This window comes from Vespa velutina, chromosome 24 (genome assembly GCF_912470025.1).
Source record: "Vespa velutina chromosome 24, iVesVel2.1, whole genome shotgun sequence".
NCBI classification, from domain to species: Eukaryota; Metazoa; Arthropoda; class Insecta; order Hymenoptera; family Vespidae; genus Vespa; species Vespa velutina.
In genome coordinates this window covers 2,537,986-2,557,985 of record NC_062211.1, presented here as the reverse complement: position 1 = coordinate 2,557,985, position 20,000 = coordinate 2,537,986, and the positions used below count along the sequence as shown (strand labels likewise).

The window sequence follows — 20,000 nt, the reverse complement described above, 5'->3', positions numbered from 1 at the left end:
TACGTTAATTATACCCGACGTCGTCTCTCGGTCGGTCATTAAACTCTTCTACGTCGATGCAAGTTGCTTTCGCGTGACTAACCGATCCCCCTAACTCTAATTCACTCTCTTCTCTCTATCCCCCTCTCATTCTCTCTCTCTCTCTCTTTCTTTCTCTGTCTCCGACTAGACTCCTTAAAACTCTGACTTTGAATGTCTATATCTCCCTTCCCCCCTTAAATAGACCCAACAACAACCTTATGCCAACACACCATTTCCACACAACGCTTCTTCAACATCGTCCATTTTGTTCTCTAAACACACATCAGACATCATTCACCATCTCACTCACGTCATCATCATTTCTCATTCATCGTACGTATTAATCCTAAACAAATTCAGAGAATAAACAAAAAATTTCTAGGGACATTCTTGAAATACCCTAAATGGACACCTAATGTTCTTCTTTCATTATCTTACGTGAAAATGATTATATATGAGATACTTTAAAAATTAAAAATACAATGTCTGCGGTTTTTTTTTTTTTTGGAAGGTTCGAATTTCATGAAGAGATAAAAAAAGAGGATTACAAAAAAAAAAAAAAAAAATACTGGGGACATTTGCGATCGCTTTGGTGGCCATGTTTCTTTTTTTTTCCCCCACGCCATTTTCTCGCGTAAAAGAAAAAATGAATAATAATATGATATTTTAAAGGTATAGAAGGAATTTATGTTGAGAAAAAAGAAAAAGAATTAAAACATGAATATGATAATTTAAAAAAAAAAAAAAAAAAAAAGAAAAGAAAAGAAAAGCTGAAAGATAAAAATAATAAAAACAAAAAGATGGTGATAAATCTATCCCTTTCCATCCTTTTTTTACGTTCTTCCTTCCTTCTCTTTCTCTCCCTTTTTTCATTGAAAAATTTAATCTAACGAAAAAAAGAAAAGAAAAAGAAAGAAAAAAAGAAAGAAAAAGGGAAAAAAAAACTGGTTGAGTTGCAATAAAATTTATCGACTAACTTTCTTCGGAGGAAAATTCAACGGAGGAAAGTTTTAGTTGATCTTCGGTTCAAAAGATGGTAAACATTTCGAAAATGTACCTTTTAAACTTTCCCGATGTCACATTGAGGAATGAATAAACATCAGTGCTTGTTCAAAAAGAGGGAAAGAGAGAGAAAGAGAGAGAGAGGTTTGGCCGAGGAATTTTCTAATTAACCTCATTGAAGACATTAGATGTCACTTCCGGAAAAGGTGAAACGATGAACCCGTTTGGAAGGTCTCGTTTTAAAACGAAGTAATAAATTATGCTCGTTTGTGTTCAAATTGTGAGAATTTTTTTTTTTTTTTTTTTATGAACAAACTTTTCTTTTCCCATTTCTCTCCATCACAATGACGACTTGAGAATGTATAATCAATAATTTTGCCTTAAAAATTTTCTTTCTCGTTCTCTTTCTTCGTATGTGTCTGTGTCTTTATGCGTGTATTCATTTTTTTTTTTTTTTTTTTTTTAATATACATATATATTGGAAGACATTTGAATATCATAATAGAAGTCGCCATTTTGTAAAGGATATGTCATTATTCTCATTTATTTATTTATTTTAAATGAATAAATGATATTTTAATAATTAGAATGCTTTATACGAAAAAAAAAAAATTAATAATAATAATAAAAAATAATTATATAAATATATTCGAAAATATTTGAATAATATTGTAATGAAATCCGCCATTTTTGCACAAAGATACACTTGTTGAAATGGCGCGAACTTCAAACGTTACGCTAACTGACTATGTACCTCATAATTTTTCTTTTCAACGTTTCATCATGTTAAAAGAAATTACATATATAATAATACAGAAACACTTTAAAAAATAAAAAATGTCGACGAGAAAAGTTGTTGACCAAGAACGAAAAAAAAAAAAAAGAAACGAACGAAAACAAAAAACAGAAGAAAAAATAAGAAAGAAGAAGAAGAAGAAGAAGAAGGAAAGAAATTTAGAAGACGTATTGGTAGTGGCAAGAGCTTTAACGAACGTTCTCGTAATTCCTTGTAAAATCGCTTTAAGCTCCGGAAAGCTTTTTTCGTCTAGTAACTCGTGTTAAACGTACCAAGAAAACGACGTATAGGGGCTGCTGCTGCTGCTGCTGCTGCTGCTGCTGCTGCTGGGTTCTTAGATATCGTCGTTGTTTGTCGGCAAACGCAGAAGATGTTTTCGCAAAATAATGGTTTACCACCATCTTGCCCGTAATACGTCATGTGAATAACGACCCTTACGTAAAGAAATTTAAAATGGCGTCGTCGAGAGATAGAGAGAGAGAGAGAGAGAGAGAAAGAGAGACAGATAACGAAAGCAAATAAAAATAAGAGGGATGAATTTTTTTTATGCGATTAAGATAACATTATTCAGTGAATGTATTTATGTATGCGTATATATATATATATATATATATAGGTATATAAAATTAAATTGCTTACAAAAAAAAATCCAAATACAACTGTACAGAATGAAGATACAAAAGGAAATAAAAAAATAAATAAATAAATAAAAAAGTAACAAGCCTATCAAACAAAAAGATAGAAAAAGATGGAATAAAGTGAAATAACAACAAACAAATTAGAAAAATATTTTGATCCTCATTCACCTTATCTCATTCTCACGAATACAGAAAAAAAGATATACATTCTCCATAACGTTTTCATAATAAAAACGTACGGACGGATGAGTAAGTTATTAGTCATACGTTTTACAAGGTTTATACGTCGACCCGCATTTACTACAGTTGCTAATGCTACTGCTGTTTATGTTCTGACCCCTGTCAGTTTGACCTCGTGTTAACGTCGCGTAGAAACTGGTCAAGAGAAGAGAGGAGAGGAGAGAGGAGGATACATAGAAGGATCATCCAAGCAAACGCTTGGATGATGACAGCTTGAGTAAGAGAGACAGACGGATGGACAGACAGACAGATTGAGAGAGATAGATGCTGCCTACATGATGACGATGATGATAATGCCAATGATCAAAATGATAATAATAATAATAAAAATAATTTAAATCAAGATGAAATTTGTGATCGATAATTTTCATAAAATTTTGATTGATATTAAATTATAAATAAATTAAAATGTAAATAAATTAAATTGTTAAAGTAGACATGATCGATTTCTAATACATGTAAATGTATATATATATATATAAAAGTGTCCATACGGATATTATTATCGAATCTAGTGGTGTTTGACACAAAAAAAAAAAAAAAAAGGGGAGAGAGAAAAGAGAAAAAATTATGAAGCAACTAAAAAAAATAATAATAAAAAAGTAAGTAAATAATCTAATATTATTTGTATATGAATACAAATATTATAAAAAAAAAAAAAAAAAAAATACAAAATAAAAAAAAAATTTCTTATTTAGAGAAACTCTTGTCAAGATTTCATTCTCATTTAGGTACGTTATCGCGACCATGTTGAATTTTTCACGAGAACATTTACAAACAAACAAACAAACAAACAAACAAACAAACAAACAAACAAACACACAGATACATACAGATAGAAAAAGAAAGATATTTAAATTTAAATCTCGAATACAAATCGGAGATCTCGAACGGAAAAATAGTATCGATATCTCCGATATCTAACGGTATTGACCAATCGAATAAATAAATATCACAAAAACGATGAAGCTGAGTACCTATTGAAATTACTCTGCAATATGTTCCTATAGAATTGAAACAATACGCGTGCACGTATACGTGTGTGTACTATAAAAAAAGAGAGAGAGAGAGAGAGAGAGAGAGAAAGAGAGAAAAAATATCGTTTAAATTCTCGATCAAGTTGAATCTAATCGAATCACTGATAAAGGAACAGAAAGTATTAACATCATATTCCCATAGAATAACCATCGTACTACCATCACCATCATTAAATCTTCAACATCTTTGGTATCTCTTTTTATTGATAAAAATAAAAAGAAGATAGATATAAAAGATGTCTCTCTCTCTCTCTCTCTCTATCTATCTATCTATCTATCTGTCTCTATCTCTCTCAATCTATAACATATGACATAGCAATGTGACTCTAATGGCAGTATTACCTTCTTGCGGGCTAGACGACCTAATTATTTGAAAGCTTACACGTTAATCAGCTGTTAGAACGTAAGAGGCATACTTAAATATATATAGAGACAGATAGTTAGATAGATAGATAGATAGATAGAGAGAGGTATAATTAATATAATTGGATTATTAATTAGCTGATGATATAATTCAACCTCCTTTCCATCAAACCCTTCGTTGTCCTCATCATCTTCGTTCTAATGTATTATTAATTAATAGACACACACACACACACACACACACTCTCTCTCTCTCTCTCTCTCTCTCTCTCTCGATCTTGTAATAGTTCATAAGAGGAAGTATTATTACGATTAAATCAACGTGTTCTAGGTGACGGCGATGAAGTTATCTCTCTCACTCTAGCTCTAACTCTCTCTAGCTCTATATGTCCTACTTGGTGCTTGTATCTCTCTCTCTCTCTCCCTCTCTCTCTGTGTGTGTACGTGTGTGTGTGTGTGTGTGTGTTACGTACAAGAACAAAGAGACAGGTTCATCAATTTAGATGCTTCTATAGCATTGGCTAGTTAAATGATGAAGGGCCAAGGCTTGAAACAGGCCTTTCTAGCTTTAAAGCGTCCATTAAGCTTACTTCCCCCACTTTCACCATTAGGATAGACACCTCTAACAAACGTACGCACGACATACACACTAGAGAGGGAGAGAGAGAATGTACACATACACGGACACATACTTGCTCATACTATCTATCTAGTTTACTATGTCTCTCTCTTTAATTCCGTCGCACTATCCACTCTTTGACGATACTATGTATGTGTCGTATCTTTCTTCATTCTCTTTGATTTTCTTTTTATATCCCAGAAAAGAAAAAAGAAGAAGAAAAAAAGAACAAAAAAAAAAAAAAACGATGAATTTGATATTATTAAAAGACAGGATGATGGGTATATATATATATGGTGGTATATCCTTCAAGTATATCTGGATTAATGAAAATAATGAGGTACGAAAATATACCTTAGAGAACAATTTCTTCCTCCGTATGTGTTTAATGCAATGTAATGTACCTACTTATAAGAGAGAGAGAGAGAGAGAGAGAGAGAGAGAGAGAGAGAGATGGATAAAGATAAAGATAGGAAGGAATAGTGTCTCGTGTCTCTTTGGTATAGTAACGAGATACGTGACGTGAGCTTTTACGAGATAGCCCCACCCCCCCTCTTCTCACTCTCTTTCTCACACAAGTAAGACGGGAAATATAATATTATGGAAATTTTCTCATGCGTGACGAAGCATTAAGCCTGATGAGAGAAAGAAAGCGAAAGAGTAAGATAGAGAGAGAGAGAGAGAGAGAGAGAGAGAGAGAGATGTGACCAAGAAGTGAATTTGAATTTTTATTATACAGTCATATTGATGTTGAAGATAGAAAAAAAAAAAAAAAGAAAGAGAAGAGAAAAAAGAGAAAGTGAGAGAGTCCACTTAACTATAATAGTACATTGAAAGGAAAATTTATCTTCCTGACAAATTGTTTCATTCTTTTTTCTTCTTCTTCTTTCTCTTACGTTTTTTTCCTTTTTCTATTTTCTTTTCTTTTCTTTTTTTTTACCCCCTTTTTTTCTTTTTTCATTTTCTTTTCGTTGACAGCTCAAAGTCACCGAAGCGTGCAAACAAAAAGACGGCGCACGTCTCGACTCTTCTCTCATCCCCTCTCCTCTCCACTCCTCACTCTTCTTCACCTTCCTGTTTCCTTGAAATGGCTTCCCTTCGAACGCGTCCCATCTTAATTTACGACGGCAGGCAACTAACACCAACGAACCCCCTAACTCTAAACCCAGTTCACTCCAACACCACCCACCACCACCACCACCAACAACACTCGACGTTCACACTCCTTCTGTGCTTCGAAAACTCTACGAGGGAATTAGGGACAGGGGCAGTCGGGTTAGGAATTGGAAGGGGGTGGGGGTCGGGGGAGAGGGGGTGGGGGGTTAGGAAATAAGGGAGAAATGTAATCTAGTCCGAAAACTCGATTCGATATATCGCGAGTAACATTTTCGACGCGTGAAAAAGATCGATCGATAGATAGATAGATAGATAGAGACAGAGAGAGGGGGGGGGAGGTAGAGAGAGAGAGAGAGAGAGAGAAAGAAATAGCAGATATATATATATATTTTTTTTCATTTTTATTAAAATTTAATTCGTCCATTTCTTGATTGAATAAATGAAATATGAAAACGGACAATTGCTTATCCAAAGTGCAGTAATTATCAAACGTTGATGGTTAACATTGTTAACAGCATTGGTGTTGGCATTTGACATTGATAATTTTAAATATTATTCGAAGATAGATTTATTTCAATTTCATGGATTTATTCGTTCTCTCTGTTCTCACATCCTTTCATCGACATCATCCCCACTCCTCTCGATGTATCTCCTCCCTTAAAATCCACCAACCATTTCCAAATATATATATATATATAACAGGACCCTACCATAGATATCGCCATTCTCTCTATTTGTAAAATTTGCCTGCCTAATTAAAACGAACGACCGCATTAATTACTGCATTTCGTTTGCATACGGCGTATAACAACGTTCGAAAATCAAAATTCATTTCTCCATTTTTATCTACATATTTATTTATCACTATCCATGTATGAATGTATCCATGTATATATTTAAATGTAAATATAATCGTATGTATAAATCCTAGGCACGCGAATGCATGTGGGAACGTATGTATATTTTTTTTTTTTTTTTTTTTTTCGATTTCAACCCTTCTCTCTATCTCTCTCTCTTTCTAAAATGAAATTATAACTTTCAGACATTATAAAATAATTTAAACTCTCTTCGATGATATAACAGAATCATTTGAAGTTTTATCATATAAGACACATATACACACGCATCCACGTGCATATGCATTAATTAAAGAGATTAAGGATAAAATAAGTAATAATTAATTAAATTTTTTGATCTTTGTAACGAATAGTTATTGTCATTTTCAACGATAAAATGATAATCAATGATTCGCCCTTTCCGATTAGAGACTAGGGAACTTTGATGTTGGTTACATTATATATACATACAAACACATACACACGCATACAGTTTTGCTGATGTATGTTGTTATGTATATAACTTTATCGATTATATTCACTGAACGACGTAATATGACTAACATATGCATCTCTCGTACTACGAATTTTCATCCACACACACACACACACACACACACACGCACGTGCACACAGAGCATTGAATTCATATCTGCAAGGCATTTTATCTTATATATATATAGTATATAATAAAAAGAATCTCTTACGAGACTTCATCCTCCATTTATAGTGATAGTTAATTTAAAATACATAGTGTGTGTGTGTGTGTGCGCATGTCAATGTAAATTCACGAAAAAATTTTACTCTAATCGATCCAGAAATAGAATTGGTAATTTGATGGTCTTTGAATTTATACGAATGATTGCTTCAGTCAATTAGCCATGAAGAGTTTTTCGATTAATCTTCTAATAAATGTCTAATTAAATTAGTGGTAATCGATCTACACACACACACACATATATATACTTAGAGCGTAATAAATTTTTTTAATCGATTTTTAATTTCGATGAAACGTCAAATCGAACGAATAGAAAAAGAAAACTCCAAAAAAAAAAAAAAAAAAAAAAATCAAGAAAAGAAAAGAAAAAAGATAGGATCTATGAAATATTTCTTAGCATTAGTATAAACTCGGACACCCTGTATACGACTGTAATAGACAAATCGTTTTTTATCGAGTTTAAAGGACATTTCTATTTTAGCTAGCAAAATTGAAAATCTATCATTGGCCGATAATATGGAATCGTATTGTTAATCAATATAAACACACAATCACACACACACACACATACACACATATACACAGAGAGAGAGAGAGAGAGAGAGAGAGAGAGGAAGAGACGGAATATATTGTGAATTTAACTCCATTTCTGACCTCATTCAATCCTAATTCAATAACGCGTTACGATACATTATAATAAAACAAAGATAAATAGAAAGAGACTATGGGGCGGAAGGGGAGGAGAGGAGGAGGAGAAAGAAAGAAAATACTTTATAATCAAGACCAAACATTTCTAATTTCTAATCGTACACTTTAATTCGATTACGAAAAAAAAAATATTGTGAAACGTTCTCTCTCTTTCACGCCTAGCGCCCAACCTCCTCTTCTTTCCTTTATAATTAAAAGGACTAAAGAAAAGGATAAATGAAGTTTCAAAGAGAAAAAAAAAAAAAAAAAAAAAAAAAAAAAAAAAAAACAAAAAAGAAAAAAGAAAAAGAAACGAAAGAATAGAAAAACAAAAACAAAAGATTGAAACGAAAAACCAGAGAATGCGCAAAACCGCTTATCGTTTTTATAATCGTGTCTAATGCAAATTACTTCGCTGTTGTGTGGTAGGTTTAAACGAGCAAGAAAAAAGAAAGGAAAAAGAAATTAAAAAAGAATAAGTGAGAGAGAGAAAGAGAGAAATAAAAAGCAAAAGTAAATAATTACTAAAAAGAAAGAGAGAGAGAGAGAGAGAGAGAGAGAGAGAGAGAGAGAGAGAGGAAGAGAGAGAAAAAAAAGTAGGAAAAGAAAAGAAATTGAAGAAAATTGATAAAGAAAGACAGAGACAGACATTAAAAAAAAACAAATTAGAGACAGAAAGAGAAAGAGAGAGAAAGAGAGAAAAGAGAGAAAATATTTCAACATTCACTATCCTTGTTTTTTTATCTCTCTCTCTCTCTCTCTCTCTCTCTCTCTCTCTCTCTCTCTCTTTTTCTTTTTCTCTCTTTTCATTCAAAAGAAACTTGTGAACTTTTTTGGCAGAACTAAAACGTTTTCACAGAGAGACTAAAAAAAGAAAGATAGATAGATATGGATAAAACGAAGGTAACAGAGAAAGAGAAAGGCAGAGAGAGAGAGAAAGAGAGAGAGAGAGAGAGAGAGAGAGAGAATGTGGGAAGAGGAAGGATGAGAAGAGGAAGTCATTCCATACGTTTAAGCTTCATTCTCGCTTGGCAATTATCAAATTCTATTCCATTTCAGATATAGAAAGGTTATATATATATATATATATATATATATATATACGAGCAAAACCGTGTGTTAGGAGAGGAGTTTCGTACAAAGGACACATTATCACCATAGCCATGGCAAACAACACCACCAATTACCATCCACCATCACCATCACCACTAAACATCATCATTATTATTATATATAATTCACATGGATCGTTGCAATCATCACATAGCTAATACCATTGTATTCCTTCTTTCTCCCTCCACAACCCTCTCTTTATCTCTCACCCCCTTTTTTTTTTTTTATCCAAATCAGGTAAAACATCGATTTTTTACGTGAAACAACATGGTTTCTCTTTTTCATGGTCATTCTTTCTCTCTCGCACTCATCTTTCTCTACATATATATATATATGTTGAATCAAGTACGTATAAAATATGAAAAAGTTTAACGTTTGAATTATTAAAATCGATAAGAAAATTCAAACGTTATATAAAAAATTTTTAATCTCTATAAAACGTTTACGAGCGATAAAAAGATCTTTTAAATGTTAATAATTAGAGATTCATAATAATAATCGCGCGTCAAAGGAAAAAATCAAAGAGGTGGGGAAAAAAAAAAAAAGAAAAGAAAAAGATAATCGATGACATTGATCATCAAGCATATAATCAAAGTCGCATCCAATCAGGGACAGACCAGTCAATTCAATCGACCGACTTTATGCCAATGCGAATCTATTATATTATATCTCTTCTTTCATAGATTCAATTAAATGTATTAATAAAATCTGATTCAATTATTATTCCTGCTCTCGTATCTCTCGTTCTTATTAATAAAGAAGATCGTCGTATTTAAAAAAAAAAAAAAGAAGAAAAAGATTAAAGAAGGAAAGAGAGAGAAGAGAGGGAAAAAAAACGATCAAAGTTCAATCTATATATAAATAAAATGAAGTATTTTAAATGAGAAATCTTTCGATATCTTAACAATCCCATTAGTCCATTTAATCCCATCGATATTTTCTTCATTTATACATTTCCTTCTTCTATCAAACTATAACTATAATTTCCTGTTACACCCTCGTTCGATATGGTCGAAAACATACGATATGTCCTTTCAACACTAACAAATCCATCCACCACTACTACTACTACTACTACTACTACTACTACTACTACTACTACTACCTGCTATTACTACTACTACTACCATTATATTATTAACAACACTAATACTATCCTAACACAGCGCCAATATCATCATCATCATCAACACCATTTTACTACACACCAACATTTATAACCCACCAATCCAATATCAACAGCAGAGAACTCTAATTCCCATTCGCGGACTCGCGCGCTAGAACGATTAGCACGTGCGAACGAGACGTGCAAATGCGGTGATACACACATATACACACATATATACACACAGAGAGAGAGAGAGAGACACGTACACACCGCCACCCCCTATACCACCCCACAGGTTTGCTGCTGCTGGTGCTCTCGGGGAATTCTCCACGTTGGAGCTTAATTATTTTATTAAAGCAATTTTACCCTCGATATTTACCGTGCCTCAAACGTTTTCCAGAAAACTTTTAATATCCTCGTTTGCATAAATGCTACCGATGGGACGTAACATCGGATCAAGCGATATCACATTTTTCAAATTTTTATTTCATTTTATTTTACATTACTTTTCGTTTTGTATTGTTTTGTTTTGTTTTATTTTATTTCATCGATCGTTCCTTCAATTTTTATTTTCTTTTCTCCTTTTTTTTTTTTTTTGTTTTTTTTTTTTTTTGAATCCTTTATATTAATAATAATAAGTACTAAGTATTATGTGTGCGCGCATATGTGCGTATATACATATATATTTTTTTTATTACAGTAACAATTTATTGAATAATAAATTATAACTACAATACTTAGTATTAGCATGGTTATTAGTATTAATATAATGTAATCTCTACAGCATTACATGAGAAGAAGAAGAAAAGAAATTATAAATAAATAAATAAATGAAAAAAGAAATTGAAACAAAATTTGCAGAGAAAGAAAAGGAAAAAATGAAAGAAAAAAAAAGGGGTGAAAGTTGAAACGAAATTCTAAAAAAAAGAAAAGAAAAAAAAAAAAAAAAGACAGGAAAAAAGGAAAAAGTCTCGAAACTGAGTAAATGATTTATATATATTTTTTTAAATTGCCCAGGATTTACTAACTTTTGAGATCAGTCCCATAAAAAAAAAAAAAAAAAAAAGTATAGTCAAAAGAGTCAAAAGTTGGAACACTTGCTGGTTCGTTTCTCAAAGATAATCCGTAGAGTTTTAATAGGATTTCTTCTTGAAATTGGCTACCGCATCTTTCGTCGCCAACTAGAATCACGTGCGATCTTAGCACAGGATTCGAATACGTAATTCCGGTAGATAATATACACACATATATATCACTCTATGTATGCGTTTTTAGATATGCATGTGTGCATGTGTGCGTGTTTGTGTGTATGAGAGATAGAGAGAGATTACGGATTATGGGTGATGGACGAGAATAAGGTCCAATTCGATTATCTTCTCGACTAGTAACATCTACGAACACGATTTATCTATAACTCGGATTAAACTTAACCTCTTTACGATTACATCGGTGTAAAAAAATATATATAAAAAAAAAAAAATATATATAAACAAAACAAAAAGAACAAAAAAAAAAAAAAAAAAAAAGAAACAGAAATGATTTAGCATTTCGAATATAAACAAAATAGTAATAAATATTTGTGATGGACGCGAGATGTTATAAAAATATTTATAAATAAAAAAATAAAAAAAATAAAAAAAATAAAAAAAAAACAGAAAATCTCTATATCTATTATTTATATCTATACACATACACGTGTATACATATATATATATATATATATATATATATATATATATATATATATAAATGATATATGATAAATATTTATTGATAAAACAGTGGAACCAATAAATTGTCGATCAACCAGACATTTTCTTGAATGAAAATGGGATATAAAAAAAAAATAAAAAGAAAAAAAAATAAAAAGAAAAGAAATGAAAAAAAAGAAAAAAAAAAAGCAAATTTACGAATTTAAAATAGACGTATTTAAAATAACATTTGAAATACGTCGATACGCGAGATTCTTTGATGAGATTCGGACTATTCGTTGCGTTATTTGGGTCAATCGATGATAAATCGATAGTACGTGAATAGCTCATTATGATACCGCGACGGACATACCCCCGTGCCACGAGAGGATTGCTGAGCGAAAGGACTCTACTACTACTATTACTACTACTACTACTACACTAGTACTATTGTTGTAACCTGCTAAAGTACAGAGAGTAATGACATTACTAAAATGTAATTGAAAAATTGAACGACCGGATTAACAAATTGTTTCTGATTTATATCCACGATAGGTCATTTACTTTCTGACGAGAAAGAGATTCCAATTTCTTTCTTTCTTTCTTTCTTCCTTTCATTCTTTTTTTTCTTCTTCTTCTTCATCATCATCTTTTTTTTGAAGGAATTGAAATGTCATAATACGTTCTCCTACTTAATTAGCAAATATTACCTATTTCAATCGTTCGACTTTATGAAATTCAAAAGAGATAAAAAGAAAACAACGAATGAATATAAAAAAAAAAGAAAAAAGAAAAAAAAAAAAAAAGAATGGCGACCGTACAATTTTCATTACGATTAAAATCGTTTATCTACAATTAAAATATTAAACGAAGGAAAAAGAAAAGGATGAAAGAGGAATGAAGGAAAAAAAAAAAAAAAAGAAAATGAGAAAAACAGAAAAAGTTATGGCGAAATGACGAGCGCGAGTTATTCCACGAGTGGTCTTGCAAGAAACGCAAAGCTACTACTGTGCTCTTGCTACTCGAGAAACTCCTCAGAGTTTGTGTTTACACGCTCTCTCTCTCTCTCTCTCTCTCTGTTCCTCTCCCTCTTCCTTCCATCGAATCTCGCTTACTCACTCACACAGTTTCACTCACTTCATCTCTCCTCTCTCTCTCTCTCCTCTTCTTGCAAAATCCAGGTGTTGCGGAAAGAAGGGCTATACATATACAAGCTCTGTTTCTTTTTCTCTCTCTCTCTCTTTCTCTGTGTGTGTATGTATAGAAAGAGAGAGAGAGAGAGAGAGAGAGAGAGAGAGAGAGAGAGACCAAGTGGAAATAAGAAAATCCAGGGGAGGAAGATGTAGTGCCTTTACCGGCTAACAACATTGCCGCCATTGCTGCTGCTTTTGGAAGTGGTTTTATATGCATACCCCGAAACCTCCAACCCCCTCCACCCATCATCCCTTCTAACTTCAACCTATACCCCTTATATATCCCCGTCCTCCTATCCTTTCTTGTTGGCACATTTTTTTTCTTCCTTCTCCTCCTCCTCCTCCTCCTACACTACCTTCTTTTCTTTTTTCTTTTTAATTTCTTTTCCCTTTTTTTTCTTTTTTTTGCGATACATCTTTTGCCACTACTGCGGCAAGAAGACGACAAGCTTTTCTGCGCATGTAAGTAACGAGAGGAGACGCATTTTGAAAAAGAAAAACAGATGCCGCCTGTATCGTTTCGAGGATGCGCATACACACACACACACACAAATGCAAGAGAGAGAGAGAGAGAGAGAGAGAGAGAGAGAGAGAGAGAGAGAGAGAGAGATGAGTATATCCTTTTCTCCTACGGACGACCATTATCGTAGACATTTTTTTTTTCCTTCTGGAAGAGATGGGAGATATTTTTTTTTTCCTTCTGGAAGAGATGGGAGTACGTCCACAATTCTTATTTTTTATTTTATTTCTTATTTTTATTTTGTTCCGCTTTATTTCATCTTATTTCATTTTATTTCATATCCTTTTGAGAAAATAAATCGACGTACAATAAATAAATAAACAAAAAACCTCTACTGACTTTCATAACTGATCCATAAAAGTTAGAAAATGAAGAGAGAAAGAAAGAGAGAGAGAGAGAGAGAGAGAACAAATAATTACATGCAAGTTTCAATCGACTCAGAATCGTAAAAATTCATCGTATTAAATACATGTACACACGCATATATACATATATATATATATATAAATATAAGATGACTATAAAAAAAAAAGAAAGAAAAAAAAAGAGAAAGAAAAAAAGTATCACAATTTCTAATCACAAATAAAAGAAAATCCAATGGGACTTTCGATTAAACCGGAAGTTTAATAATCAATACCCTCCCCCCACCCTTTTTTTTTCTTATCTCAATATATACATACATATATTTAATTTCTTTTTTCTTCCTTCTTTCGTTGCTTCTAACAAAGAAGGTATTATGTAACTGGCCGTTAATTTTATAATCACCCTATGTATATATAACACACACACACACACACAACACACACATGAATGTGGAACAATGGATCCTTGGAGAGAGATTTAAAAACGTCAAGAAGTTTTTATCGTCTTTCGATACTATCACATACTCCTTATACGTGTCCATATGTATATATATATAAATATATATATATATATGTATTATATGTATATATATATATATATATATGTATATATATATGTAATAACCGACCTAAAAACGTTTACTTAGTATCTTATCCTAAAGGCACAAGTACACTTGAAAGAGATAAAGCTATCGTTATCCTTCGTTATTCTTTGTTTATCCAACCCTAAAATATCCAACCAAAGTTTCTTATCATCTCCACTTCTTTCTTTTTCTTTTTCTTTTTTTTTCCTTTCTCCTTTTTAGTCTTCTCATTTTTTTTCTTTCTTTCCTCCTTCCTTCCTACCTTTCATTCTTTTTTTCTTCTTAAGAAAACTACGAACGTTAAGATTGCATATAAAGGTCACGTTAATCCCTCGCAATGTATTTCTTTTCTTTTTTTCTTTTAAATTGCAAAAATAAAAAAAAAAAAGAAAAAAAAAAAAAAAGATTAATAATCAGAGATAATTATAAAATAAATTAAATAAACGAATAAGCAAGTAAATCGTCTTGAATGAATAATAGATTCATTTTGCGAGAGAAGAGAATTTTTGTTTTTCGATTAAAAAGTGCGATGTTATGTAAAAAAAAAAAAAAAAAATACATTTACACGAAGAAACGATCGATTATTTCGTAAGTGAAAACGAAAGAAAAAAATGAATAATTTTATAAGAAATAAATAAATAAATAAATAAATAAATTTACTTTACTAAAAAAAAAAAAGAAAAAGAAAAAAAAAAGGAAAAGAGAAAAAAAAAAATATTCGTTTCATAAATAAGTACGAAAATATAACGACATTTTTCTTAACTCTACTACTTCTACTTCTTTTTTTTTTTCTTTCCTCTTCCAAGAATTCCGTCGATCGTATTACGTGGAAGTTGAAAATTCGTTAGAAATGATACATATATACATATATATATATATATATACTAGTATATAAGCTCGCGCGATCAAGGCAATGATCATGTGACCATTTTAACGGTTTTAACCGTTTTTAAAATTAACGGTCAAATAAAGGGGAAGGACTAACGTATATATGAGTATAAAGCCTCTTGTTTCTTTTTTTTTTCTTTTCTTTTTTTTTTTTTTTTTTTTTTTTTTTAAATTTAATTTTCTTCCTTTATTCCCTTATTCTTTTTCTTTACTAAGATTAATCGATTTTTTCGTCGTTCATTACAAACACGACTAATTAGACGTCGAATTTTATTGTTGCAGAAAAATAAAAATAAAAATAAAAATAATGACGATAAAACAGAAAATGTGTCATTTCAAGTATTATAATTTTCTTATAATGTGTGTATGAGTGTTCTCTCTCTCTCTCTCTCTCTCTCTCTCTCTCTCTGTCTCTCTTTCGAACAACTTCGAACGAAAAGTTTTGAGAGAGACAGATGAAGAAAGTTAAACTGATTTTCCAATGTATATGAAATCTAATGAAATCAAATGAAATGAAATCAAATAAAATGAAATGAAAATCAAATAAAATATAACACGTTATATCATATAACATAATCGTAAATAAAATAAATCATTTGTTACTTCACTTATTTCTCAATCTCTCTCTTTCTAATTATTATATCGATATTATTTGATGATGATTATAGTGATACAAAAGAAAAATAATTTACAAATTGCGAGATGTAATTTTATTTTACGTAATAAAACGACGGAATCGGATGTTTACAAATCGATTCGTCGTATCATCAATATCAAATAATTCTATTCATTTTTATATTTAAACGAAAAAAAAAAAAAAAAAAAAAAAAATTTATGTCCCTAATCGAAATTAATTTCGTCATTTTGTGATATATCGTTATAAAATAAATTAATTAATGTTTTCGATAAAATTCGAAAAGATCGAAAGAAGTTTCTTCTTCTTCTTCTTCTTCCTCCTTCTCCTCCTGTTCCTCCTCTGCATCTCATGTTTTATCTGTTTTTTTTTTTTTTTTGTTCAGAAGATCGATTCGAAAAGACGAAAGAAAAATTAATATCTAAACTGCGCCAATACGAAAATTTTTGTCGAATAAACGAACGATCGATTAAGAAAATATTCCTACGTTTCATCGTAATCCCAGAATCGAAAACAGTAAGAGCTAAGAGAGAAAAAAAAAAAATATCCATCTTAATAAATAATTATAATCGCTCCAATAACAATCTTCAAATAAGAATACATACGTAAACATTATCGAGATATAAAATATATTATTTTACATTGTTTAAATATTACTCGCATTGAATAAATAATTATATTAATTATCTATCGAAAAATATATTAATTATTAATCGGAAATATTAAACGTTATTAATATTATTACCTTGAAAAAATATTTCGATTTACTTCCAAGATCGTCGTCTCCCCGAGATCGTCGACGATACGCCATTCTTCTTTCTTCGCTTAATGAATAAGTTCACCAGAAAGAGAGTAAAAAAAAAAAAAAAAGAAAAGAAATAAATAAAATAAAATTACAATATTACGTGCTATCTCTTCGTTTTATATAAGTAAAAGAATTGTACGAGAGTTATGATACTATGATGTGAGACTGTGACGAAAAAGAAACGACAATATACATGTGTATATATATATATACATATATATAACAGAGAGATAGACTGACTGACTCTCTTTCTTTCCCGTGAAAGATACGAGAGAGTAAAATAAATACGATGATCGACAATAAGAACCTTCATGTACGAGACGCGGCAGGCAACTGAAGCGGTCGCGGCGTAACGAAACCCAGTACAGTACGAGAGACACTCGGTGGCGCTGTTGCGGTGGTGGGGGTAACACCAATAGCGCGCTCGTACCGTAAGCGCATGCGCGCGTCACTCGTTACGTACTACGATGACGATACGACGACAACGACGACGACGACGACGACAACGAGAAGAACGAAAGAGACATACACGACGCCGAGAAGAGAAACGCAGAAATTAAACGACCAGGAATTGGAAAATCCCCGAAGAATTCAGAGAGATTCTTATTATCGCAATTCCCTACCTGCCTGCCTTCCTTCCTTCCTTCCTTTCCTTCGTTCCTTAACTTTATTTCTTTTCCCTTCTACTCTTCGTTTTATATTTTGCCTTTTTAATCGCCGAGTATCCTCTTTATAATATTTAAAAATGTCTTTTACCTTTTCTTTCCTTTTTCTTTTCTCTCTCTCTCTCTCTCTCTTCTTTTCTTTTCTTTTTCTTTAATCGAAACGAGATATAAAAAAATTCACAGTTGCACGTTCGTGTACAAAAATATAACCTTTCAGAAAGAATGATGGATGATGATGATGATAATGACGATGATGATGATATAATTCGGGTTATTCTCTCATTATACATCAATTTTTATTTTTCATACGAAACAGAGAAGAATTATAATTACTTAATTTGTATATAAAATTTTTCTATAACCATTATATTTTTTTCAATCGCTGTTTTTCTATTTTTAATCATTATTTTCAATATATCTCCTTAATACATTCACTCACTGTTTTCTCTATCTACCTCCTTGCCTCTCTCTATATATATGTATATATATATATATATATATATATATATATATATATATATATATATATATATATTTCACTCACTCACTCACTGATTATTTTTCTATCTTACTAACTTACATAGTCACTTACTATTTCTCTATCTTACTCAATCATACACTGACATACTATTTCTATCTATTTATATATATATATATATATATATATATATATCTTACTCACTATTTCTCTATTTCATTCTCTATTTCATTTTTCTCTCTCTCTCTCTCTCTCTCACTCTCTCTGTCATCAGTGTATTCAAATCTCCCTTTCTATTTTCATTTCTACACGTATACGTATTAACTTCTTTCATATTTTATATTCGAAAGAGACGAATGTTTAAATTAATGTAATATCAGAATGATAAACATAATTCATTGATAAACAACAGACCACCTAAATGCGTTTTAACGATAACAGACTGTTGTCCTATCCTTGAGCATATTGCCCAAACGTTTTCTGGTTCCAGCCTATCGCTCTTTTATTATACTCCTCTCACTGTACAAAACACAAACATCCTATATACACACGCCTGCTTACTGATTACTTATTTTCTCTCTCTCTCTCTCTCTTTGTCTGTATATGGACCAGAGAAAGAGAGAGAGAGAGAGAGAGATCCGTTTCCCGTTGGATTCGAGTGCAGACGATAGGAAAAACGTGTCCTGGTTTTACACGTGGTCAGAGAGCAACCATAAAAAAGATAGTGAGACAGAGATAAAGGAGAAGGAGAGAGAGAGAGAGAGAGAGAGAGAGAGAGAGAAAGAGAGAGAGAAAGATAGGAAGATAAACACATACAAAAAGAAAGAGAGAGAGAGAGAGAAAGAGAGAGATAGGAAGATAAACACACATAGAAAAAGAGAAAGAGAGAGAGGGAGGGGGAAGGAGAAGAGGGAGAAAAAGAGAGATAAGAGAAGGGACGTCCTGTAGTTACAACGTCATTATTCTGCGTTGGATCATACAAAAGTGTCTGTCCTTGAAATTCATGGAAATAATGTATCGAAAAAAAAAAAAAAGGATCCTTAGTATTCACAACAGTCTTTAATATTTTCATTCAGTATACGTAAAGTATATAAATCATGTATTTATATTTAATATATTTATTATCGCACTATTGCGTATAACGTTAATCTTCATTTATATATTTGGTAGATAGCCATAGATAGATTTAGAATTTATTAACTTTCATTTTTATTAATACTAATTAGTATTTATTATTATTATTATTATTATTATTATTATTATTGTTGTTGTTGTTGTCATTGTTATTATTATTAATCGTAGTTCAGAAATTTTTTGGAAAAGTTTGTATGCGTTATAATATTATAAAACCATTTACTTTTACATATATATATATATATATATATATATATATATATATATATATATAATGCACACACACATACACACACACGTATGTATTATATGCAAACTGAACGTATAAAAATTAAAATATGGTTGAATAATAAAAACTTTTAAGTGGATCATTGCATATGTATAAAAAAGAAGAAAAAAAGAAGGAAGGAAAAATTTTTTTCAAATGAAAAACTGATGATCTCTCTCGTGCATTAGTATTAAAAATATTATAAAATTTACACGTACACACACACACACACACACATATATATATATGTACATATATAATAAAAATGGTATAAAATACTTTGTGAGAGATTTTATTAAAAAAAAAAAAACAGAAAAAAAAAGAAAAAACAATACAAAAAAAGAAAACAGAAAAGGAAAGGAAAAGGATTTATTTTTGAAAAAGATTCGTTTAGGCAGAGAAAAAAAAAAAGAAAGAGAAAGAGAGAGAGAAGGAGGGGGAGAAAAAAATAAATCAGTACAAGTTACAAAGCAAAGCGACAGGC

At 31.1% G+C, this 20,000-nt stretch overlaps 1 protein-coding gene across 3 annotated transcripts in view; it reads right to left on the bottom strand.

Annotated features, from left to right (window-relative positions):
• Nucleotides 1-20,000, bottom strand: part of LOC124957107 (matrix metalloproteinase-2-like) — a 157,865-nt gene that overhangs the window by 71,722 nt on the left and 66,143 nt on the right. Inside the window, exons 1-2 of one of the 3 annotated variants that reach the window (XM_047513809.1) lie at nt 17,279-17,313; nt 16,912-16,985 (exon numbers count right to left, since the gene is read on the bottom strand). The exons of the other annotated variants lie outside the window; for them this stretch is intronic. Of the exons in view, the coding sequence (XP_047369765.1) occupies nt 16,912-16,985; nt 17,279-17,284 (80 nt within the window). The 5' untranslated portion in view covers nt 17,285-17,313. Of the gene's footprint in view, nt 1-16,911; nt 16,986-17,278; nt 17,314-20,000 lie in introns of those variants that run through there. 3 annotated transcript variants of the gene reach the window in all.